At 42.6% G+C, this 25,336-nt stretch overlaps 3 protein-coding genes across 6 annotated transcripts in view; 1 reads left to right on the top strand and 2 right to left on the bottom strand.

The window, feature by feature from the left end:
* Positions 1–688: 688 nt before the first annotated feature.
* lrrc8aa (leucine rich repeat containing 8 VRAC subunit Aa) lies at positions 689–14,986 on the bottom strand. Its single transcript, XM_069673484.1, has 3 exons — positions 14,831–14,986; positions 8,163–10,287; positions 689–5,614 (listed from the first exon to the last, which is right to left on the bottom strand). The coding sequence occupies exons 2-3, from the start codon at positions 10,275–10,277 to the stop codon at positions 5,339–5,341; spliced, it is 2,391 nt and encodes a 796-aa protein (XP_069529585.1). The 5' UTR covers positions 10,278–10,287; positions 14,831–14,986; the 3' UTR covers positions 689–5,338.
* A 4,691-nt stretch (positions 14,987–19,677) lies between these two features.
* On the top strand, positions 19,678–22,578 carry uck1 (uridine-cytidine kinase 1). The gene is made up of 7 exons (XM_069673375.1): positions 19,678–19,840; positions 20,301–20,460; positions 21,109–21,205; positions 21,308–21,450; positions 21,530–21,624; positions 21,731–21,779; positions 21,861–22,578. The coding sequence occupies exons 1-7, from the start codon at positions 19,751–19,753 to the stop codon at positions 22,052–22,054; spliced, it is 828 nt and encodes a 275-aa protein (XP_069529476.1). The 5' UTR covers positions 19,678–19,750; the 3' UTR covers positions 22,055–22,578.
* Positions 22,579–24,046: 1,468 nt separating this feature from the next.
* The window catches only part of rapgef1b (Rap guanine nucleotide exchange factor (GEF) 1b), a 57,971-nt gene continuing 56,681 nt past the window's right edge, over positions 24,047–25,336 (bottom strand). For all 4 annotated transcript variants that reach the window (XM_069673192.1, XM_069673194.1, XM_069673195.1 and 1 more), the window contains one exon: positions 24,047–25,245. In XM_069673192.1, the coding sequence (XP_069529293.1) occupies positions 25,095–25,245 (151 nt within the window). In that variant the 3' untranslated portion in view covers positions 24,047–25,094. The remainder of the gene's footprint in view (positions 25,246–25,336) is intronic.

Raw genomic sequence — 25,336 nt, 5'->3', positions numbered from 1 at the left:
GGTTTCTAGAAAAGGCCTGGATTTTGACGTTTAAGTAATTTTAAAATTATTTTCACCTTGACCAAACACCCAAAAAAACACTACTTCCATATTAATATATCAGTAATAATAATAAAAATGATATAATATTGCAATTTTACTTCATATTACTTTTTAAATACTCACTTAATATTCCATATCATACATTATATACACATATATCATGTAATATATCATATTGTATTTTATTGCCTCTGCGCCTTATATGGTACTATATCTCAATTCATACTGCTGAATGCTGCTGCTATTAACCGTACATGTCACTTTAGATTGTCACTTTTGTATACCAGTTGTATATACCTCTTATTTTATTTGATCAATCATTGTGTCTGTTTGTATTTACCTTCCTGCTACCTGCAACACCCGAATTTCCCCTCTGGGGATCAATAAAGATTTATCTTATCTTAATATATAATACTAAAACACTTACAGGGGCAATTCCCCTAAATTATGGGAACTTTTACTTTTGATCCTTTAATTATATTCGCCAATGATGAGTCAAAATGTCAGCAGTGAAAAGACAAAGTAGGCTTATAGTCCTTAAGTGATTGTAATACCTTTCTCAGAAAGAAGCTCAACAGCAGCCTGGACTTTCCCCTTAAAGAAAAACTGCCGGTCACATGAGGAATTAAGACTATTTGCAACAGGATTTAGTGTTAAGTGTTTATTATCATGTGTCAGAATGGTACAAAAGTAGCGTCTGAACATTAAGAAATCAAAGTTCAGTTGTCCACTGTTACAGACGTCCAGCTTTAAAAAGCCAGTGTTCAGTCCACTTGGCAACAAGTCGTTAATAAAGGCCTTTTTCACGTGTGATACAGACGCAGCTGAGTCATTCAAAGTCTGTCCATCCGGTTAACAGTTTATATTCAACAGTGATTGTTGTTGTTGGGGGGGGTTTAGCGGGTGGCTTTCTGAATGGCTGCAATGCACACAAGTTTAGCATCATAGAACTCATGCTGAGAGATGAAATGGATGTGAAGCTGTCTTCTTACATTCCTGATTTACAGGCTTCAGAATACAGAGAGAAATGAATCTTACACAATAATTACAATCGTGTTTTAAAAAACAAAAAACATACATAGGTAGATTTTGAATATTTCTGGTTTTAATGAAATGCATGTGACTGATAGATTGTCGTGTGTTGTTTCTGTGCAGTTGTGAAATCCTGTCTGTTGTCAGGAGCTGTGTCCAAAGAGAACTGAAAACTCCCCGTCTGCTGTAAAAACCCTCTGTGGATCCATCATACTGTTACTTCCTCACACACAACTACACTACTTAAGGCTTAAATAATATATAATTATATATTTTGTACATTAAAAGACGAGACGTTCAAAATCAATTTGGCGCTGAAAATATAAGAAAAACAAGCCTTATTAATAGTTTGATTGAGATTAACATTAGAAGGGGCCCTCCTGACATGATCATTAATTAAAGTGCTAGTATGAGTTTTCACGTAACCATGGGGCCATTTAATTAGTCACAAAAAACTTCCTGCTTTTGTGCTCCGTGAACAGCAGGCTGACCTCGTCTCAGACCTTCACCCGAGTGAGTCACCGGCGCTGACACGCAGGAAAGGGAGCGGGGCAGTAGGTTTCACTGTGCTCATCTTGTGACTCAGAGGGAAGTGACACTAAAGGACTGTGAGGCCGTAGTCACAGCTTCCAGAGGTCAGAAAAATAAATGACTAAGGCGAAAAATTCCTGCTGAAATTCCATCCAAATGTTAGCGGGAAAATGTGACACACGGGAACATTTGGCTGAATATAGATGTGTCATTATTCTGACGTAGATAGACCATGATGAAGCTGAAATGAAGTACGGGCGGATTTATGAAAATATAAATTAGATTGTAGCAATTAAAGTAAATCAAAGAGTGAATTCAAGATTAGATACACACCAGAAAGAAGTATATTAAGCCGTGACAATCCAACCTCTAATGGCCCGACCACCAAGCCAAAACAAACTTGATACAATGACTGACAGGCATTTGTCAAACGTCCTAATTTGACACTGTGTGCTGGTGCACTGCAGGAGACAGACATTTAGTGTCAGCAGCACTGGCAGCTGCACTGCACCACTACAATGACCCATGTTGCCGGATCAAATTTACTTTGGAGTGACAGAATAGTTTTCCCACAGACTGTCCCCTTATCTTTGGCAAGCTACTGCACTATAGATACATGATTCTTCTAATTTAATGTGCTAGTACTTCACTCACTTGCCTATTTGCATTCATTGTTTGGCACCTGAAAGATCTATTCAGCAGAATGTGATGAAATACACGTTTCTGCTCCTACTTGGCACCACAAAATTAAACCAGAGCTCCTCCCACTTTAACGTGAACACGCCACTTAAAGTGGTAATCTCGAAGGTCTCAGTTTTGTCCTCTTTGGCGGCACCTGTGGCGATAAACGGTAATTGCGGGAGCACACTTACCAGATATCCAGACAGTGTTGGGACGTTTGTGAACGATTATTTTAACGGCTCTTTGGAGTGAGCGACAGGAACCGAGTCGTAGGGAACGAGTCACGAATTACCACAGGCAGCTTTTTTCAACTGCAACTCCGCTACACTCGGTCACGTGCAGCAGAATCATGTCACCACAACATAGTGCCGACAGTGAGCAACATTGTAACCCTCCGCCTAGTTTGTTGTTTTTCTGTTGACATCTCTGCAGTCATACAGAGTTGTATCATAAATTATTGGCAAATCAATGAAGTAAATTATTCTCCTGTTTCCTCTTAAATTTTAAAAGCGCACAATTTTAAATGTGTGTGTTGAAACAGGAGAATATAGTGCAGGCACCGCAAATCTGTTGTTCAGCCATAGTAGATTACTGTTTACTCGCATAATTTGCAAAGACCAGAAAAGCAGCCGCTAAGCTCCGCCTACCCTCTCTGGCAGACCAACCACTGCTGGCTGATGGAAAACACGTCACCAACTGGGCACCGCTTGTGATTTTTACCGCGAAAGTCGCCACAGACACCCGGTCTGTAATACTGCAAATGCAAAGGCTTTCATCAGTAGGATGCCTGCTCTTTTCTGCTCTCATATTTGCCTCTGGCCTTTGCTTCAACTTCAAAACTGGTTGCTTGTCAACACATTCGAGACTGAGGCTCTCCTTTCAGAGCAGGACTGCGTAGGGAGCACTTCACTAATGACCCCTGAAGAAAAAAAAAGGGCATTTGGATTCAGCCAAGGCCTCGGTGAAGCAAAAACTCGCTGTGAACAAAGGTGCGTTTGTATCGTTACGGCAAAACTTCCCTTAAATCTCTTCAAAAGCCAGAAATCAAAGAGAAACAGCTGGTAACGATAAGAGCACATACCATGCCACTGAAAGGTACAAAACAAGCTATACGTTTAACAACAACACATGAAAAAAAAGCAGTCATGAACGTGATGTTTGTGATCATTAACAGGGCGTACAGCTTGTAAAACATTAAGGCCATATTAGCAATGAGATGCCTGGCTGGAGTAAACATAGCAGGGTTACTCCAAATGGTGCTATTAAATCCGAGGCCTTAACAAGGAAAGTGTTTCAAGCAGACAAAGCATGTTGCTCTAATTTGGAAATCACATATTCTGCATACTCCCTCTCTGTGTAAATGTTTCCCTTGGGTAGGTCGGTCAAAGCCCGTTTCCTTCGCTCTGTAACATCCTGTTTGTCCTCATGCTGGATAAACAGAAGCGCCGACTAATGTCCAGTTTCCCCCGGAGTAATTTGAGCGTAATAAATAAAAGGGGCGCGCAAACAGCAGGGCACTTCTCCCTCTGAGAGTGGCAGTACCTGGCAGCTAGTTAAAACTCTCCTGTCTCGCGGCTGCAGGAGGTAATCATTACCCAGCGTCTCGTAATTCAGAATCATACCGAGCTTAAAAAAAAAGTACCTCGATTCTTCCTTGTTTTATTGGTTAACTACTGGATGTGTGATTGACCCTGTGGCTTCGGTACGGGGGACAAACTCTTGATGTCAGCAGGGGGACACCCTGATTGTGGTGCCACAATCTAGTCAGTGAAGCAATATATTCTATCCTTCAATCGAACAAAGGTCACTTAAGATCTAAACTATGTTCCATAGGGAGCTTAAAATAACAAATCAATGGTGGTGTAGAATGTGTGGCCTTCAGTCACTCGCGGGATTTTAGTCATGCATTAGTTGAAATCTAAATAAAGCCTGCAAAAAAGCCCCATGTGGCGCTGGTCCAGCCCCGACCCTTCACTGCATGGCGTCCCGCCTCTCGTCCCTGTCTTCCTATCAAATAAAGGCAAAAATGGCCAAAACATACATACATTAAAAAAACACGCTCATAAAGATACCGATGTGCGGTAGCTCTTAAAAAGTACCAAATCAAATAAATAAACGACCTCGTTTTAAGAGGCCTGATCTAAAGCAATCTCACATACATTATAAAGTGTAATGTTTAGTCATGCAAAATAAGGTGGAGCCTGTTTCACATGCCGAAATAAGACATGATTTTTTAGTGAAGCAACATAAAGAGTCCAAGAAGAACAGAGCGTTTCTCCACCGGCCGGCGTTATAAATTAACAACCGCAGGGTGTTTAGACATTGTACTGTAGAGTTTGTTCCCATTTGTTTCTGCTGAATATTTGACAGCCTCTCTTTGACGTTGTTCCATCAGTCCTCCGAGTTAAGGCCTAAAGCTGTGAGATCAGCTCTGAGATGATGCCACAGAGTTTTTTGTTGAGCCTGAAAAAAACAACAGGAGCGAAAACCCTCATGCCTCCACGCTCTTAACATCTGCCGCCCGAGCCACGCCGCGATCGCACCAGTGAATGTAAAAACGTCCGAAGTAAAATGTTGAAGTCTCAAGGCCGGAGAAAGGTCAGGCAAGAATACCGCTTTGAGCAGCTTGTGCATGATCGGCAAAGAAGGGATAGCGAGCACATTTTGGCTCACCGCTGCGTGGCTGAATCGTGCAAAGGTTTTGTTTTGGCTCTCTTATAAACAGGTTTGCTTTAGGAAGGTCCGACCGTGGCATGCATACTCGACATCACTTGAATGCATCCTTGCAGTGATATATTCAGGATGGTTTTACAGGAGAGCCACATTGCTGAACCACCTGTTGCCAAGATTTTACCCTCGCCGTCCGTGAAACTTGTGGCATCCTTGGAGGTCCGGAAGTTGACATCTGTGTTTTATAGGTTTCCAGGGAAGCAAGCCGTCACTTATCTAGGCCAGCATGTCCGACACTACTGCTCTGCCTTTCTTTATAAACAAAATCATTGCTTGTTTATTCCTCCAATCAACCTTCTGCAGCTTCCGCTGAGGTTTCATCTCAAGCTTGCTCTTTATCGGCCCTCCAGAGCTGCTCCTTGACTTCTGACGGCAGCGTGTTGAACAGGTCCTCCTCCACCACCAGCCCGCTCCTCTTCAGCAGCCGACACTCGCCCAGCTCCACAGGGAGACACTCCAGACGGTTCCCTCTCAGCTCCAGCTGGGTCAACCCGGTCAGCTCCCCGAAGCGTGATGGCAGCGTCTGCAGGCAGTTGTTTCCCAGATTCAGAGTACGCAGCTTCTTGCACTTGAACAGCTCCGGGGGCAAAGTCTCGATCTGAAGAGGGGAGGATAAGAAGCAGAGTAATGAGCGGTGTAAGTTTAGAGTGATTACAAAAGCTGAGTTGTTAAATTTTTAATCCATATGGCTTGGTAAGATGAGGAGGGGATCTGAGATGTGAGCAAAAGGCTTTAAGATGAGAAGCTGTTCTTAGTGTCGTGACTGGAGAATGGTTCAGCTGTAGTTCATGTCAGATGTTATCTAATTAAAAAAACATAACACAACTCAGATCTCAGAGTCTAAATAAGATTAGAGGACACTCAAAATTCAGACTTTGGAAAGTCCTAACAAATTCAGGATACTACAAAAAGAAAAAGTGGCGTCTAAGGCACGTGGATTGTCCACAAAACAAATTTAAAATCTCTATTTTATAACCCCGTTTAAACACCTACATGGACACAATTTTTCTCAATTACGCAACTCATTTGAACCGATAATGTGCCGATGATTTAAAGAGGATTCAGGCAAGAAACACGACACCAGAAGGGTCTTATTTAATGCATCTATTTTTGGCAGCAAACAAACCTGCTGGAGCCTATTTCCAGTGTGACCACACAGGCAAGCGCAGTAAAAACAGCAGTAATAGTGTCCTTTAGTGGAAACACATGATCCTGTACGCTTTTTAATGAAACGCAGCTCTTTCAGGAGAACGCTGTTAACCTAATTTCTAACAGAAAGTCCTTCATTGCGAATCAAATAAACAGCATCTTGTTAGGATTTAAACGAGCGCTACTTTACCCGAAGCCAAATGGGCTAAGCAAGCTGTGACCGTAATGCAGAAAATTGGCATGGCCCTCAAAGTAGTTAAGGTAATCTTTGCAGGGGAAATAAACAACATCCTAAAGAAAGCCCACTTTAAGTATTTACTTAAAAAGAAACAGTTTACTTCTCAGGAAGTCTAAAGGAGATGGAAAGGAAACTATTTGTATCCACAACCGTTGCATGGGCTGTGCCAAGTGTGCAACCGCACAGGGCCTCACACAGGGTCCGCAGCAACTCTTCAGAAGTAGCCCAACTCTGGCAACCCTGGCTTCGCATCCTGCATTTTATTTTACTGTATATAATATTTTCAAGACTGTTGTTGACCCACCGTGATTCTGAAATGAAATTCCTGTTTGTCAATGCCATTATGCATCCTCAAAAATCTAACCTAATTAATGATTCTGTTGTTTTCATTTTGGATATTGCGCCGTTACGTAGTGCGCGCTCCATATCGCTGCTCACTGCACGTACGAAGGAGAAGGGGGAACAATGTCGGCCGCATGAGAGTGTGACAGATTTCGTAAACATGAGTCGGGTGCTAAGAAAAGGAAAATAATTTTAATAAAGGAATAATTTAATAAGTCGCTGCGAGGATCGCTGGATACATTTGTCAGCACTTCCAGAGATGTGGTGGCTGAGCAGGTGCGCATGCCCCCCACCCATGCGACAGCTCCGTTTTACCCTTTTCCCACTGAAATTAGCATGTTGACGCAAGTTTTTCAGACCCGGGTAGACCCGCTTATAGATGCCGATTGTCTCTTTTCCCATTGCCAGTGGAGTATCCTGCTTTCGGTCTCTTTTCCGCTGCGCAACCGTCTGACGTCACAAACACGCCAGAGACAGGGTTAGTAAACAGTGAAGATGCTACAGAGGTTAGATCTTTATTGTATCAGTCTGTTTATCAAACTCTGCAAATTTGAGTGCTGCTTGGACAGAGACGGGCGGAATTTGTAGCTGAGATGACAAAGGGTCGGAAAAATTACCGACGGAGCATAGCAACGCGCCGAAGAGGGGGCGAGGATTAGCGCGTCGACACGGTTGTTGTGTTCCCATCAATGCCGATCAGAGCCAAGGCGATGATTACCCGGGTCTGAATGCCGATTTTAACCTTTCCCACTTAGCAAAAACCGCGAGTGTTAGCAGGTTTTTTGACCAGCGGCTTTTGTATCTAGAATTTGGAAAGGTAAAGGAGGACATTATTCTATAGAAGTGTCATAATGGGGAAGAAAGTTATAACAGCATAAATGTGACAAATATTTACTGGCCTGAGGACAATGAAAATGGGCTTGGTAGTAAAAGCATGTGCTTCGTTCCAGCGGAGAGGACTTTAATCTAACATGTGGGACAGTTATCATCAGAATCATGAATTGACTGCTGTGTATAGAGCAGGACTGAGTTTACAACATGCCACTGAATCAAGTCTTGTTTTATCTTAGCATCTAGAAAGCAGACAAAAATCTGTGATGTCAATCTTTTTGAAAAGTTCTCCATGGATCTAAAATCTAAACCTTTGACACTTTTAAAGCTAATAAATTGCAAAGGAGGAAGAAAGTGTAAAACCGCCACAGCCTCATTGACCTGTTTATCTTTAGAGCCATAATTCCCAACCCGTCTATGAAGATCTCAGAATGGACCTTTGTACTTTATCTGGCCTTTAAGGTAATAATACAACACGCTACGGAAAGATAAAAGGGGTGGAGACGGATTACTTTTCTGAGAATGAAACAAGCTTTCACTAAATTGAAAACATAGCCTCTGTAAATTAAAGGATTCTCCGTCTTACCCTGTTTGCAGTGACGGCGAAGTACTGCAGGTTCTGCAGGAAGCCCACGTCAGCGTGGATGCTGGTGAGATTGTTGTGGCTCAGGTCTAAGAAGCGCAGCTTGCGGCAGAAGAAAAGCTGGCCGGGGATCTTCTCAATCTTGTTCCTGTTCAGATACAGCCGCTCCATGTTGGTGAGCGTGCCGATCTGGATGGGGATGTAGGCGATCTGGTTGTACCACAGCTTCAGGCACACGAGCCGGTGCAGGTGCTGGAAGCTGATGATCTCCTCGATCGTCTTCAGGTTGTTGTCCTTCAGGTCGATCTCCTGCAGGTTGTGCAAACTGAAGATGGAGTGAGGGATGCGTTCGAGATCGCAGCGGACGAGCTCGAGCTCTGTCAGGTTGACCATTTTCTTCAGGCTGTTGAGCACCATCAGCTTGGTTCCCTCGTTATTGATGGAGAGCTTCTGAAGGTGCACGCCCACGTCCGTCACCACCTGCGGCAGCTTAGTCAGGTTGCTCTTCAGACGCAGCACTTTCAGCCTTTTCAGCTCCCGAAGCCCGTCGATGACGATGAATCGATTGTTGTCGGCGCTCAGGTTCCCGGTCAGGTGCAGCTCGTTGAGGTTCTTCAGGCTGTAGATCCACAGCGGGATCTCCTTGATGTCCGTGAACTTGATGTGAAGCGACTTCAGGTTCTCTCGCAGGAAAGCCAAAGCCGGAGCTTCAATTTTAGCCGGGGTATGATAGAGCCACATCTCCCTCAGGTTGGAGAGCTGGGCGATGATTGGCGGGATGGTTACGTCGGGGATCAGCTCCAGCTTGAGCACCTCCAGCTCGACCAGGTCAAACACCGTGTCTGGGATCCCACTGAGCATGAACAGATGCAGCTCCAGCTTCTCCTGGGAGTTCTTGGTGATTCGCTGCCTCAGCTTCTCCAGCGTCCACTCGTTGTTGAGGTTCAGCTGCCTCAGCTTGTTCTCGCTCACCTCTGAAAGGAACACTGCGAAGCGCTTGGAGTACAGAGGGTCATACTGGTCGATCATGTGCAGCATGAAGGCAAAGTCGTTCTTCAAGTCGGGGATGTCGCTGTAGCTGCTCTCCTCGCGGATTGATTCAAAGGAGTATCGTTTGAGGGAGCGACTGAGCATCCAACAGAGAGTGTACATGCAGATTAGCCCATAAACCACCACCAGGCTGATGTAGAAACAGGCCAAGATCTTGAAAAGAGTTGCTAACGGATGAGCGCAATAGAACGTGCTGTACCCTGTTAGTTTCTGAATGTTCACCGTGCACACAACGCTGAATCTGATGTAGCGTACGTAGTGTGCTGTGTAGCTAATTATCAGCATAAACTTGATTACTTTGATGATGGTCTGACGTATGTAGAGACGGTACACGATGTCTCCCTCCTCCACGTGGATCCTAAACTTCTTCACCTTCTCAAAAAGAGCTTTGGCCTGCTCCCCTTCCTTTTTGTCTAGAACTCCAGTTTCAGAGCGATCGACGATTCCCTGTTCGATTCGGGACTTTGTTCGTTGGAGCATTGGCACGCTGGCCTCCACGTCCTCGCTCACGCATGAGGCCTTCTTATCCAAAGAGCCGTTCATTTTTCCCAGAGGCTTGGTGTCACTCTCCTCCACCACGGTCTCAGACAAAGCCCTTGTTGTCCACGGGGAGTCGAAGCACTTGAGGAGGATGGAGACAAAGTGTTCCAGTTTGGAGCTCGTGCGGGGGAACTTGAACCAGAAGTTGCTGCAGGCTAGAAAGATAAGAGTGTGGAGTAGCACCAGATAGGGGAAATATTTGGCAAACCAGTGGAGCTTGTTCTCGTAGCAGACAGCATCTACGTAGTTATACTGGTGACGGTCGAGGTCATACTGAATGCCTTTGGGTTCTGGTGCGTAGGCCAGGCTCACGTTTGGCATGGGCATTGTCTCGCAGGACTTGTTGACGACCCACTTGCAAGGCAGGCAGATCATCTTGTCCTGCGTGACCTGCAGCGTGCCACCGAACACCGCGATCATCAGCATGACGACCGAGATGTAGTCGGTGAAAACGTCCCACCATGGCTTCAGGATACGGTACGCTGGCTGGGTGTCAGCAAAGTACCGGAGCTCTGTGATGGGAATCATGATGGATTATCTAAAAAACACAAAGAAACAGGATCAGTTTGAGATATGTCAATGGGTTAGATCTTGAAAACCTTAATGTGTGTGGGTAAAAATAAATTACATTAAAATGTTATTCAACAGTGGGAAAACCTGCTCTATGGTGGGTCTGAACTGAAGCTAAAACAAAAGGATCAACAGGATCTGTTGGTCCAAAGAAAGTTTTTTTTGCAGGTATTTCGATCTTATAAAATGTCTAGGGCTGGGTTTAAAAATCGATTTTTCCGATTCGATCGATTCTCATTTGAATGACCCAATATCGATTCATAAATCCCGAGATCGATCTTTAAAAATATGTAAAAACGTGTCTGATCACTCACATTTCTGAGCGCTCCTGAACGCAGCACGACTCAGCGCATCCTCTCGAAACACGGCAGTGAGGGAGACATGCCTGGACTTGTTTACTACACTTACTACGGAGACATCAGCGATCGCCAACGGACTCTTTTTGTCCATGAATATGTAAGTTAGTTTTGCACTGATGTTTATGTTACTTTCTGTTAACGTCGGCTTTAGCCGCGAGTATATTTCCAGCATGTTGTTATACAATATACCTTTCCCTATAACTCTCGTGTGGTTTTTGTTCTTCGCGCTGTGAGATCTCGTGGCCAAATCTCGCGCAAGTTAAAGCCCAGTTCGTTTAATCAAAACCATGAGCCAGATGTTCAGAAAAAAAGTTCATAAGCTGTCTAATTCATAACATTGTTAATATTGTGTTTACTGCTGTGTGTTGATCATGTTAAATAAAGTGCATGGTGTAACTTCTTTAGGGTCAATTTTTATTGTAAACATTAAACATTTTGATAATACACAAGGTTAGAGGTGCATTGATATTGTAACTGAAATACCCCTAACAAAAATCGATGTCGAACTGAATCAAATCGGGACCAAATCGGAATCCATATCGATCGATACCCAGTCCTTAAAATGTCACAATATCATTAAAAATGCACTTCCAAAGTCCCACAGCCTGAGGTGACATCTCTAAATGACTTGTTTAGCCATACCAACAACTACAACCTGAAGATCTTTGTTTGTCGCCAACCTCTTCACCCACCCACGAAGCATTTAAACAAGTTCAAACAGCTAGTTTGGGTCTAGTCATCATCAGACATACAAATGGTTGCCTACAAAGAGTAGTGGTCATTATATTCGCTGTATATTTGCTATCATCAGTGATAATCTAGACATCTCACACATGCCGACAGCTCACTGCGGTTCAGAGACTGCAGAGCAAGCGAGAAGCTAAAGGACCGCAGATCCTGAATCAGCACGCGTGTTCACGGGGGTCATGGTTCCTCCAGTTTAATCGTTAGAAGCTACAGTAGGAGTCAAACACTTTTCTGAACATACAAACACATTTGATGACTTTTCCTAACTTCCAAACGAGCTCTGTCGAATGGATTGTTTCCACTTTTTGCAGTAAAACAAATCAGGTGAGCGGGGAGACTGAACACAACTTGAACTTTGTCTTGAAAGTGAGACCAAGTGAGATCAGGCTGCTGACCGCGCCACAAATAAAGTCTGTAACCGACACATTCTCCAAGTTGTACAATCATGCTTGAATGCGTCCATCTAACCGCAACTGAGCACCGAAAACAAGAAGCTAAGCAGTTTGTTCTTGTTCGACTTATTACAAACTTAATGTTTCGAAGATATTCAAATATCTTGATCTTTTCACTTCTGCTTCCTATTTTAATACAAAATAGTTTCTCTCCTGTCAGCTCAAATTACTTCTAACTTACAGGAATAGGATGAAAGAGGATACTTGGTCAAGTGGTCACAAAAAAGCCTTGTTTTATCCAGTTCAAACCAGACCGGCGGAACAGTCACTGTGGGCCTCCTCTGTTATTTTGCTGCTCTAGATACAGAGACCCCAACAGCTGCCAAAACACCTCAAATGTAACAACACCCAGACAAAAAAAACAACAGGCAAGCTTTCACTTTAGATGAATATATATTAAAAGCAGAACTGAACGTTAAATATGCTGCTGAAAGTGTGACATGGAAAAACACACACACGTTTGCTGTTTCCTGATGGCAGAGAAACTTGAAGCAGGAGGTGTGTTCCCTGAATCAAACTGTAGATAAAGGCCCGTCACATGACTGCACAGATAAGTCCATGTAAACTGTGATAACACAGATTCATGCAGCATGTCTTAAAATACAGGAGCTTCATTCCAGCGTTTAGTTCCAGTAAACTCACAGTGTAGCATAATCACAGTCCAGTTCCTGATATTTAAAAACAAGATTTGTCTCACGTTATCGTCCGCGAGCAGCTTATCTCGTCCGTACATCCCTGAATGTTCCACCGCAGACTTCCCCTCTGAGAAACTGCGGCTATCTGATCGCCACAATAAACAGCACCAGAGGAATATGAAACTGGATTAAAAAGCGAAAAATGTCAGGACTGTGCTGGTGCTCTTGGCTTCCTGTCTGTAGAGGTACCTCGGGTGCATTTCTCCCGGGTTTGTTCCCCGAACAGAGCTGCTTTTGTGTTGGCAGTCTTTGTCCATGAGGCTCTGACACATGGGCTGAAAGAGCTGCAGGTGAACCTGGCCGCCGTGAGTGCCAATTTATTTCAGAGCCAACGGTAATTTCCCTCAAGGACACGAGTGTCTCGTAACTGAAACTAGGAGTAAAAACAAGCCAAAGAAAAAGAGCTTACAAAGGCCAAAACATATATATGTTAGGAACGTAACTTTAGCTACGGTAGCATCATGGCTCTGGGGATGGCAGTGCTGGTTGGTTCGCCACTTTGGTCTGTAATTAAATGAAACAGCTATACATTTTTGTGGATGTATCTTATATATTTTGTACATGTGCACGGATACTTTCAAAACAGATTAATTTATTGAATTGCATCCCTAACAAGAGCATCCCTAACATCCTGACTAAAAAATGCATGAATAACCTTTTTTACATATCTTTTATTTTGTTAATCTGTTGCTGGAGTACAATGAAACCCAGTGTAGTTCTCCGATTTGTAGATGTGAAAAGTGTACCATAAAGGGTTCAGGATCATGTTTTCTTAGTGGCGTCTAAAAGGGATCATAGTCACCCAGATATCCACGTATCAGTAAATGTATCCTGTTTGTCAAAAACCATTGTTGGAGAAAACCAGACTTCTCACAGCGTCTGTCCTCAACCCGTCTGTGCAACACTGGCAGTGTTATTACACTTGCGACATCAAGACCATGGAGGCAGTGTTTGCAGATTTAACCAGGTCTAACTGGTTCTGTCTCACTTACATATACTTTCCTTTTCATGGCTGTAACAGTGATGTCATTTGCACACACACACACACACACTCACAGTACACATCTAAGCCAAAACCACCTTGTAAAAACAGATCTTGATGATATAATATGACTAATGTTAGTCACTATCTATTCAATACTGCTTAGCCAGATTTGTCCCTTATCAGAGAGGACGACAATAATGCTGTAAAAGATTACATGGACATAATATGAATATGAAACTAGGGATGCACGATATTATCAGCAGCATGTTATCGGTATCAGCAGATATCGGCCGATATTTTCCGCCAATAAAACAACGCTTCAATTCTGCCTCAATGCTCGATGATTGCCTAAAAAAGCGAGTGTGTGTGCACACTGCCTGTACCACGCCTCTTCCGTTAAATGTGAAGCAGGGTGCAAGATGTCTGCGGTGTAGCAGTTTTTGGCCACTACAATAAGAGTAGGCATGATATCTTTTCCACTTCTGGGGAGACTTGATGTTCTCTGCAATTAGGTGGAAAAAAACATGCGCCTAATATATCGGTATCAAAATCGGCAATCTGCAAAAAGGGTTGGAAAATATCGGCATAAGGGATATCGGCAAAAAATCCATTATCGTGCATCCCTATATAAACATATTGATGATATAATTTGACTAATGTTTGTCACTATCTATCCAATACTGCTAAGCCAGATTTGTCCCTTATCAGAAAGGACAACAATAATGCTATAAAAGATTACGTGGACATAATATAAAAATAAAAGCACTTAAATGCTTTGACTGTAGTGTAACTGCAAAGGAAGAATCCACTATTAATTCAACAATATGCCTTAAAAACATGGTAAATAACACCTAAAATACTACAGATATAAATACAGTGTGGTTTTGTTATAAGAACCTCCAGTTTGATACATAATTTGTGTTAAAAATCAAACCCATTGTTTACTATCCCAGTGTTACATCGACTATTTTGTTTGTGTCATAATACCAGAATAACATGCTGGCCTTCAGCTGTTGACAAAATATATGATCGAGAATATTTAATTAGCTATTCATGTTGGATTCAGAGTCTGACCGTAATGCAGTCTGATAAAATAACATGTAATCCAATCCATTGAGCGACCTTTCATTAGGTGGGCTTCTCCACAACAACAGTCAGCCGAGCGGCGACGGGAAACGATGCCTCATACCGATGCCCACTTAGCAAACTGCGGCAGTGAAATCTCAACCAGCTAGCTTGAAAACACACATTAGAAAATGAATAAAAGACCCACCTGTTTTATTATAGCTGCTGTCTCTCGCCTCCTCCGCACACGGGTGACACATTTCTCAAACGTTTCTCAGCGGCTGTGGCTGGTCGGACACCGGGCCGGGGCCCCCGTACAGCAGTGACGGAGGAGAAAACTGCACATGAAGGCATGAGCCGAGTGGGTTCGTCGGCTCGCACGAAGACAAACTGCTGCTGTTGCTGCTGCTGCACGAGACTGCCGGAAGTACAGCCGCTGTCAAAATAAAAGCACGGCGGTAGAATGAGTCACACAAGAAGTCTCCAAAAATGGACATTTCATGTTTGATGGACGGGGAGAGGATATTTGGCAGTGGTACGATGGGAATCTTGTTAATTTGACCAACTTGTCATGTTAATACTGGATTTTTGTTTATTTTTATTATTTATGTACTTCTACTTTTATTGTCTGTCCGGTATTTTTTTCTTGTTTGCTTATTGTTTTGTTTGCTTTTCTTTTTTTCGTGCCAGTCAACCTTACATATTTTATCTTTATTTATTTTCCACTCTTCTGCCTGGGGTTGTCTGATTCTGTATGTTGTGGTTTTGTGTTGTTGAAAACTTGAAATTCAATAAACTTAAAGTGATAAAAAAAAAGTCTCCAAGTTGCCCAAACTCACTTTTTATGTAAATATTTCATAAAATTACGAGTGATGTGGAGTACAGATAGACCAATAGATTCACAGTGGAACTAAGTAATATTAGACCTTTTTTTCCAGGGACTTATTTTCTTTCTTTCTTTATAATTCAGTTTGTTAAAGCTCCTGTGAGGAGTTTTTCGTTGGTTATGAAACCGATTTAGATTAATTCTGATGACTCTATATGCCCTACAAAAGCAAACCAGACCATCAGCAACAAGATCGATTATTTCTATATTGTTATTTTTAATGCCTGAAACTGCTGGCGGGGGGGTAGGTGTCAGACGAGGCGATAAACTGCACGCTGCCTTTGTTTACATTTTCCAGGGAAGAAATTTAAAGTGAGCAATACATATGACTGTTAAAGAAAGCAGGATGAGATTATTTGTTCAAAACCATCACCTACGAGATAAGAGATAAGATGTACGGTTTGGTCCACAGGGGGCGCCAAAATCAACACAAGGTGAAAGTTCCTCACAGGAGCTTTAATGTTGCGTTAATTATTTTTTTGATACACCTCTTGCTATGCTGATCATTGTTTTACATATTGTTGCTACTCAGTTGCAGCCTATGATTATACTGTTACAGCCAGGGTCAGAAATGAGCATTATTAACATACCAGCTAAATGCTGGTAAAATATGAAACTGGGGGGTACATGTTAGATACAAAATAATGATCTATTGAGTGGTTGGAGAATTTGAACACAATATGTCAGTGGCAGGTCGATGTTGACCTTTTAGGTAATTTACTTTGTTATTAGAAAGCTAATAAGGCATTATATGAAGTGAAACATACCCAAATTTATTATCCTAATGTCCGGAGTAAAGTATATCTCAACTTCATTTCAACATATACCGACTTTGGAAAAAATGCATTTCAAAAAGTCTGCATTTAAACTGTCAGAAAGGACTGTTCCTTTAAATACTGCAGGTTTTTCAAAGCAAGCTGTAATAAATAAGAAAGGACTTTTTGCAAAAAAATATTTGGATAGAATACCAGAGACTTGCAGGAGGCGTGATAATAAACCAGCAGCAGTTGGAGCCCTCTGACACGCTTTTTTGTTCAGGATGTAACTATTTGTTTCCATTAGAAACAGATGAAGACAGCAAACAATAACTGCACCTGGACTCACCACAGAGACAGCGCGTCAGCACTGGGAGGACTCACAGTGTCAGACTGACTGCAGTTTCTTCTAAACATGCTCCTCCCACCTTCCCGAGCCAGATTAGGCAGCAGACCCTTCAGTCAGCACCAGCTCACTTATTTTGTCATTTTTGCTGATTGCCATCTAACTCAGCAGCACACTCTGTGCCCTGCCCAGCTGGGACAGTGAACATTGTTTTGTTATAAAGGCCCAATATGTCCATATTTTCCTATTCCGTAAAGCAGTGGCAAACAATGAGGGGATGATAACAGTTGAAGCACAACTAAGTAAGATCTGAATTTGAGAGGTGATATCAAACTCTTTACTTGTGGTTGTGTTCAGAGAAATAACTTGACTTCTCCACACCAGGAATTTTAAGTTTAAAGCCCCTGTGAGGAGTTTTTTGACCGTTATGAAACAGATTGAAATTTATTCTGATGACTCTGTGAAGCAAACCAGACCATCAGCGACAAGATTGATTATTTCTATATCGTTATTTTTAATGCCTGAAACTGCTGGCGGGGGGTAGGTGTCAGACGAAGCGATTAACTGCACGCTGCCTTTGTTTACATCTTCCAGGGAAGAAATTTAAAGTGAGTGATGCAAATGACGTTGTTGTTAAAGAAAGCAGGATGAGATTATTTATTAAAAACCACCACTTAAGTATGTACAGGACAAAATCAGCAAAGCGATAAGAGGTACGGCTTTGTCCACAGGGGGGCCCAAAATTGACACAAACCAAAAGTTCCTCACAGGAGCTTTAAATTAGATCTTGTCTTTTGAGATGAGTTACAATGGCCATAAACATGAACAAGTCATGATAGAACAGTTAAACCTTTCCTGATGTTATACAATGCATTATTTTATATATTTTATATTTTAAGTTTTATGTAAACTTTGTAAATGTAAATTTGCACTAACACCGGCTAAAAAAAGGGTGTCTGTTCTAAAAACTTTTAATTTGAAGAATTTGTTCATGAAGTTTATTTTGAAAATACCTACGTAGCAGACGTCATCAGACCGCGACAGAGCACACGCTGATGAAATTAAACGTAATGTTTATGTACTTCAATACTTAGGTCTTACACGTAATATCGGTTTTACACAATCGTTTCGCTATTTTTACGTTCAACAGACTCTGCGAGGACGATGCTGACCGCCAGCCGGTTGTTTCGGCTCAGTTATCACCGCCGTTCATCGCTGTCCAAACTCTGTGCTGTGTTTACCTGTCGTCCTCCAGGACCACCGACGACCACAGCCATGAAGGGGCCTCTCTTCTCACAGGACCATTGTAATTTTCATATTTGGTTTCCCGCAGACAGATTTGAATCTTGCAGCTTAAGAAGATTCTCAAGTTCGCCGAATACCAGAAGTGATGCTATTGGACAAGTCCAGGCAACACATTATCAACTCATTTACACATGCAAGGTGCCAGTGCCGCTGTGGGGGCTTTGCCTCTGCTGTTGCTTTATTTAATCCTTTTATCCTGATTCCCAAAACCTATATTAATCTTTATTTTGCGCTGTTACCCTTTAATGTTTTACGTCTGAAATGCATGCTGTATCTTCTTTGCAGGTTTGCTCTACCAGGTCTATGAAGAAGATATCCAAGCAGGCTTATCACAAAGGTGTTGTCATTGTAACATGTCCAGGGTGTAAGAAACACCATATCATCGCTGACAACCTCAACTGGTTCTCTGACCTGGAGGGGAAGAGGTTGGTGGTGATTTTACTTCTAAATATACGCCAGAATATAACATTGATTCACAACAACATCCAAACCGTAACCCTTAAAAGCGATGTTGTTGCAGTGATGTTGCCTCTCCTGTTCTATTTTCACTCATACCATATCATGGATTTATCATTTACCAGTATTTTATATGTGATATGTGAATTTTGACTCTGATACTGGTATCTTTACACTTCAGAGTAGGCAGTAAAAAAAATCCAATATACTTTTTATAAGCATCCCATACATTTAGGAAAATAGTTACATTTTAAGATACTTTGTAGTGCCCTCTGGTGGACAAATTCTGTAATGGCAGCTGTCTCAGCTTGTATTATATTAGCTTATACTGTATACTGGAATTTCTCATTTACAGTTTCTTGTTACTTACTGACAGACACACAGTATATGCTCTTACTCATGTCTGTCTTGGTCTTGCTCAATGACAGTTTACGGTCTGGCTATACATGTGTTGCCAGCACTATTTGAGTAGACTGATAACATTTTAAAGTATCCTTTGTGCTGCGAAAATATCCTTTTCTTGTGTTTATAAAAGGAGCAATACCTTTTTCAAACAGATATTTAAGTTAGTGCAGTATATTTCTGACTGACTTGTGCTGTTTTACTTTACCTTTCAGAAACATTGAGGAAATCCTTGCTGCCAAAGGAGAGACTGTAAGGAGAGTTGATGGAAGTGCTGCTTTGGAGATAGTCCTGGAAGAATCAACCAAAGACAAGTCTCAATGTGATGAAGACACAGCAAAATCAGATAATGACACAGAAAAACAATAATGCTGTGTTTATATTGTGTATGTATATAATGTAAGATGTTGAAGTTTAATCTATAATAAACCAAAATCTTTTGTAATGTATTTGTATTTGTCTGAATGAGGGTTTAGAAAATGAATACGACTAGTTCTTAATACCGCGGGCTGGAACATTAATACCAGGTGCTACAGTAAAAGGCAATTTAAGCTTTTCACACAAAAAGTTTAAGATTAAATTATAAACAGTACTGATCGATGTGTAAATGTTTGAAATAATAATTAAATTAATATTTTCTTCATTTTCTCATAGTTCTGCTAAAAATACTTATAGTTATTGTTCATATGGAATGGAAGCCCATTTCCACCAGTTAAAAAAAAGGCCAAACTTAACCTTTATTTTTTTATTGTGACGATGAGCTTACTATATAGTCCACTACAGATAACTCACTACATAGGGAGTAGGGTGTGTGATTTGGACGTATATGGTGCGTTTCATTTACCATTTATGTTGACACTTTGGGTTGAGAGTTTGAGTTCTCGCGAGATTTCCTCGTTGTTGTTGCTAAAGATACCATATCTAGCACCGAGCCAAGCTATCAAGATTTCTGCAGTCTTTCTTAAGCGTGGGACTGCGATGGATGCTCTCGGAGCCCTAGACGAGGCAGAGAGGCCCCGGCATCGTCCTTTTCTTATAGGGGTCAGCGGAGGGACCGCCAGCGGCAAGGTAAGTCCTTCTCCCGATGACGGAAGTTAGAATCATAAGTATCTTAGCTTAGTTTGCTAGCAGCGCTAACATTAGCATTCATCAAACTGTCAAACCAGCAGGCACGCCCACTTGTTCAGTTAACATTTTCTTTATTAAAAGCCTAAAACAGACAGAAAATGAATGCATTGTTAATTTTAACTGCCCTTTCCAGCACTACTTTTCGACATTTAAGCGCCAAGAAGCTTCTTACTGCTAACTAGCAGCTGTAAATATCTCAATTCCCTCGCAATACTGTGACCCATAGTCAGCTGATAAGAACAAGTTAACCGACAAGGTCACTGATACATTTTATTTAACATATTGGGACTTTCGTTTCCTCCTATTTTCCTGTTTTTTTTCGCCCTTGGTAGCTAATGTACACACGTTTTGTGACAAGTCATACATAAGACTTGAAAGTGAAAGTACTTTTCTGCCACAGTCAACAGTTTGCGCCAAGATCATGGAGCTCCTGGGCCAGAACAAGGTGGACCACCGCCAGAGGAAGGTGGCTATTATAAGCCAGGACAGCTTCTACAGAGTCCTGACGCCAGAGCAGAAGATGAAAGCACTGAAGGGCCAGTACAACTTTGATCACCCAGGTAGACCCAGGCTACATAGGTTTCTGTTTCCTGTAATTTCTTCACAGCACAGCACACGCCTCCCTGACTCTACTGGAAAGTGTGTCCCTGATAGCAGTGCTGGTACACTTTTAGACACCAGGATTTTGCTACCTGTTTTGTTCAATCCTAATATGGATTTCTTTGACTTTTAGATGTTGTTATGACCTAGTTATTTGGTTATTGGGGGTGTCAAAAAGATCCAAATTCAGCTGCAAAAATAGGACTGGACAGTTGTTGGACTTGGCTATCTTATTTGGGAAAAAGAGATACTGGCCAATGCTTTACATTTGGGATTTATACTAAAATGGGTCGACACATTTTACAGGCTTTATTTGAATTGTTTTTTGGGCAGCTTGTTGTATATAATCAAAACAAGGAACCTGCAATTTTGGTTGTCAAATTGCAGTGACAAAGGTATGTGAAGGCTGCAGGGAATTCTGCTGTGAAAAAAAAACAAGCTCTGAACAGACTGTTCTAACATCTATTTAGCTGTCACATTACGCAATTAATTAATAACACTCAGGCTTTGTGGACACACATTTTGCTAAAAGCTGAACTGTGTGAAAATACCTTTTATAAAATCACTTCAGAACCTGTGAAAATTAGTTTCCGTTTGATGTTTTTCAGAGGCGTTTGACAATGAGTTAATGTACAAAACCTTGAAGGACATCGTAGAGGGACGGGTGGTTGAAGTCCCGACGTATGATTTTGTCACCCATTCCAGGTAGGAAGGAACCCACATGCGACATCTTCAGCTTTTCACAGAACTTTCAATCCTCTTTAACTTTTCCTCTGTGTGAAATCCTCTGTGTGCATTTTCCTCCAGGCTGGAAGACCGGATCACAGTTTACCCGGCAGACGTGGTCCTCTTTGAGGGGATCCTGGTCTTCTACACCCAGAAAGTGCGCGACATGTTTCACATGAAGCTCTTCGTGGACACTGATTCAGACGTTAGGCTGTCTCGCAGAGGTATGGGTGTCTCCTTCACACATAGTACTCAAAGATGTTGCTACAGATTATTAATAGTTTGACCTTATTTTCCCGGTAGTTCTGCGAGACATGAACAGAGGGCGAGACCTGGAGCAGATTCTCTCTCAGTATACGACATTTGTGAAGCCGGCTTTTGAGGAGTTTTGTTTGCCTGTGAGTACGACTGTCATCAATTATTTTGTGCCCGTTTTCCTCCGTTTCTCAGACAAGATTAAGCACGAGCTCACTTTGTTTCTAAAGACTTTTTTTTCTCTCTCAGACAAAGAAATATGTCGATGTCATCATTCCAAGGGGAGTTGACAATATGGGTAAGCGTTTTTTTAAACTTAAGATGCTCATCCGCTAATTTCTCTTGCAAGAATTTTAACAAATCATCTTCCTCTCATTAGTGGCCATCAACCTCATCGTGCAGCACATCCAAGACATACTGAACGGTGACATCTGCAAATGGCAGCGGGGGTCCAGCAACGGTCACAACCGGGGCTTCAAACGGGCCATTTCGGAGCAAGGCGACCTGCAGATCGGAGCCGCTAACCCTCCAGTGAAGAGGGTCCTGCTGGAGCCCAGTTGTCGGCCTCACTGAGATTGCGTGGATGTATCCAGACTGTGAATAGAAGATTTGGAGTCGAGGTCGCGGCTGCTGATTCGCGCAGGATGTCTCCCTAGCATTCAGTGCTGAACCCGCTTCATCATTTTACCGTAATTATTGTAGCATAACCAATATGCTAATTGATAATGCTTTCCACGTGTAACAGTCTTCCATAGTACTGTTTGATTTCTGTGGTCAGCTGACTTGTAACTGATACATGAGGCGATGTGGTTAAAGAAAGTAAACATTTTCAGTCACGCTTTTGCACCTTATATTTAAAACCTGCTTTCATGAGATTATATTTAAATTATATTAATACTCATTGTTGTAGTTGTTTTGATGCTTTCCATGTTTGTTTACTTATTTAAGCTATATTAGGCCACCTGTGTTAGCAGCCCCACACCTGAGATTGAGTGCTTCCTTTTGGATTATTTACAGTTTGATACATGCCTTAATTTTTTTAAGTTCATTTTTCAGAGACCATTCTGTACAACAGTAAATGGAAATTCTATTTAAAACGTTTTAAAGTTTTTTTTCGCAACAAAAATGAATTCTAAGCTGAATCCAAAAGGCAACTGGACTTGATTAAAGTTTTTTAAGTCGTTTCACATCTCAGCCGAAAGGCTTCTTCAGTTCTAAACTGATTGGTGGATGGAGCTAGAAATATACCTCTGTAATACCCTTCTCCCACCTAAATTAGCGAGTTGACGCAGGTTCTTCAAACGTGGGAAGACCCGCTTAGAGATGCCGATTATCTCTTTTCCCATTGCCAGTGAAGTATACTACTTTCTGTCTCTTTTCTGCTGTGTCACCGTCTGATGTCACAAACGCGCCCCAAACAGGGTTAGTAAACAGTGTAGACGTTACGGTGGTTAGGTCTTTATTGTATCTATTACTCATTCAGTCTGTTTATCAAACTCGGCGCGGACTAATTTGGAACGATGATGGAGCGCTGCTCGGACAGAGACGGGCGGAATTTGTAGCTGAGATGACAAGTAGTCGCAGAAGTTACGGACGGAGCATAGCATCGCGCCGGAGAGGGGGCGGAGATTAGCGTGTTGACACGGGTTTTGTGTTACCATCAATGCCGATCGGAGCCAAGGCGATAATTACCCGAGTCTACTGCAGAGTCATTTGACCCGGGTCTGAATGCTGATTGTAACCTTTCCTACTAAGCAAAAAAGCCGAGTGTTAGCGGTAGACCTGGATAATTATCGCCTCAGCTACGATCGGCATTGATGGGAACACAAAACCCGTGTCGACATGCTAATCTCCGGCCCTTTTCCGGCGCAATGCTATGCTCCGTCTGTAACTTCTGCGACTCCTTGTCATCTCAGCTACAAATTCCGCCCGTCTCTGTCCGAGCAGCGCTCGAACATCGTTCCAAATTTGTCTGCGCTGAGTTTGATAAACAGACTGAATGAGTAATAGATACAATAAAGACCTAACCACCGTAACATCTTCACTGTTTACTAACCCCGTTTCCGGCGCATTGTGACGTCAGATGATGACGCAGCAGAAAAGAGACCGACAGGAGCATACTTCACTGGCAATGGGAACAGAGACAATCGGCATCTATAAGTGGGTCTTCCCAGAAAAATCTGTGCTAAATTTAGGTGGGAAAGGGGTGGGTGATAGGTGGTGTCTTAGGCCACCACCTCTGTTAAGGGAGGGCTTCCTTGACACCTCTTTCAAACCAGCGCTCTTCTCTGGCCAGGATGGGGACCTTGCTGTCTTCAGAGGAGCATCCTTTGTCCTTTAAATGTATGTAGACAGCTGAGTCCTGACCTGAGGAGCTTGCTCTCCTATTTCTAGCTCCGTCCACCGGTCAGTTTCGACCTGAAGAAGCGTTTCGGATGAGAGGTGAAACGTCTTCCAGAACTTCAACCAAGTCCAGTTGCCTTTTGGATTAAGCTCAGAATCACCACGTCCCGGTTCACTGAGAACCTTCACACAATAAAAATGAAGCTCCTGACCCACACGGTGTGTATAGAAACAGAGCTGTTTGTTTTATTGGAGTTTGATAGCACAGTGTGATGTGTTGGTTTTATCCAAAAAAAAAAAGGAATTGAAATGATTTACTACAGCACGTTTTTGGAATGACAAACACACAAGTCTCTGAGGACTTCTTCAGTCGCACTTCACGAACACTCTTTCACACAGCGAAGTGACGGGGACATGATTGTGACGGCCTGACGGTTCTCTACACCTGAACACGGCACACAATGATTCAGTATGACATACATAGATCACAGCATCTTTAGTAATTCATCTTTTTGTGTTTTTTGCTTTGCTTTTTTTGAGTGCACACGTGTATGGCACTTTGGGAGAAGCTAAGCTCTTCTCATAAGCATAAACATCCTTTTTGAGAACAAAAGGAGCACTGTATATAATACAATTCATAACCATACATGATTCTTACACAAAAATGTCTCAAAACAAACTCAGTCTCTAACGGCCATCCTCTTCGCAAGTTCAGATCCCCCTCACGGCCCCCGAGCAGAGTCTCGGATCTGCAGCCTGCGAGTCACAGTTCAGGGCGGACCGCTTTCCAGGTGCTGCTGTTTTAGGGGAAACGTGTGAGTCAGGAGAGGGTTTCTAAGAGGATGACCAACAAATGGCACATACATAAAGGAAGAGGAAGGAGCAACTGGGAGGGTAATGGATAATTCAGCTCAATCTCACGCACGCAACAGCTCCACTCTAAAACAGAGAGCCCAGGGAGCAGACTTTGGTTATTTCCGTAGCGTCTCCCTGTCCGCTCCGTGTGATTCTTCGCTCCTCCTTGGCACCAGGCTTCCTCCCGTTTCACCACCAGTCGCTCAATCGTTCCAGAGCCGCAGTAATCCCAATAATAATCTCCCAGAGCAGCAGAGCTCTCTGCAAACCTCGGCCACGCTTCACTCGTCTGTAGTTTGAGTCTACCATTAGCTCCAGCGTTCAGCTTCCGTTCGTCTTTCTCTCAGTCTGTAGTAAAGTGGAGTTAGTGTCATGAAGCACAGTTGGAGGTCAGTCTCAGAGGGCGCGGGGAGCCCTAGGTCTTCTCCTCGCGGTCCGTCTTGCGCCTGGTGATGTTCCTGGGTTTGATCTTCAGCGACAGCTCCCACAGCGCCTCCTCCGCCAGGTGGTCGCTGAAGTCGTTGAAGAAGGAGACGATGTCTTCGTTGCGCTTCAGCTCGTAATGCCTGAGATGAGAGGAGGTCCAGGTTTGATTAATGCAGTGATTCATTAGACAGAAAACAAACAGCCCGTGTGGAGACGGCAGAGCTGTTTTAT

This window comes from Semicossyphus pulcher, unplaced genomic scaffold (assembly GCF_022749685.1).
Source record: "Semicossyphus pulcher isolate SPU_LCO1_2020_fin unplaced genomic scaffold, fSemPul1.0.p SCAF_22, whole genome shotgun sequence".
NCBI classification, from domain to species: Eukaryota; Metazoa; Chordata; class Actinopteri; order Labriformes; family Labridae; genus Semicossyphus; species Semicossyphus pulcher.
The sequence above is the reverse complement of the archived record's forward strand: the minus strand, read 5'-3'. Positions and strand labels throughout refer to the sequence as shown.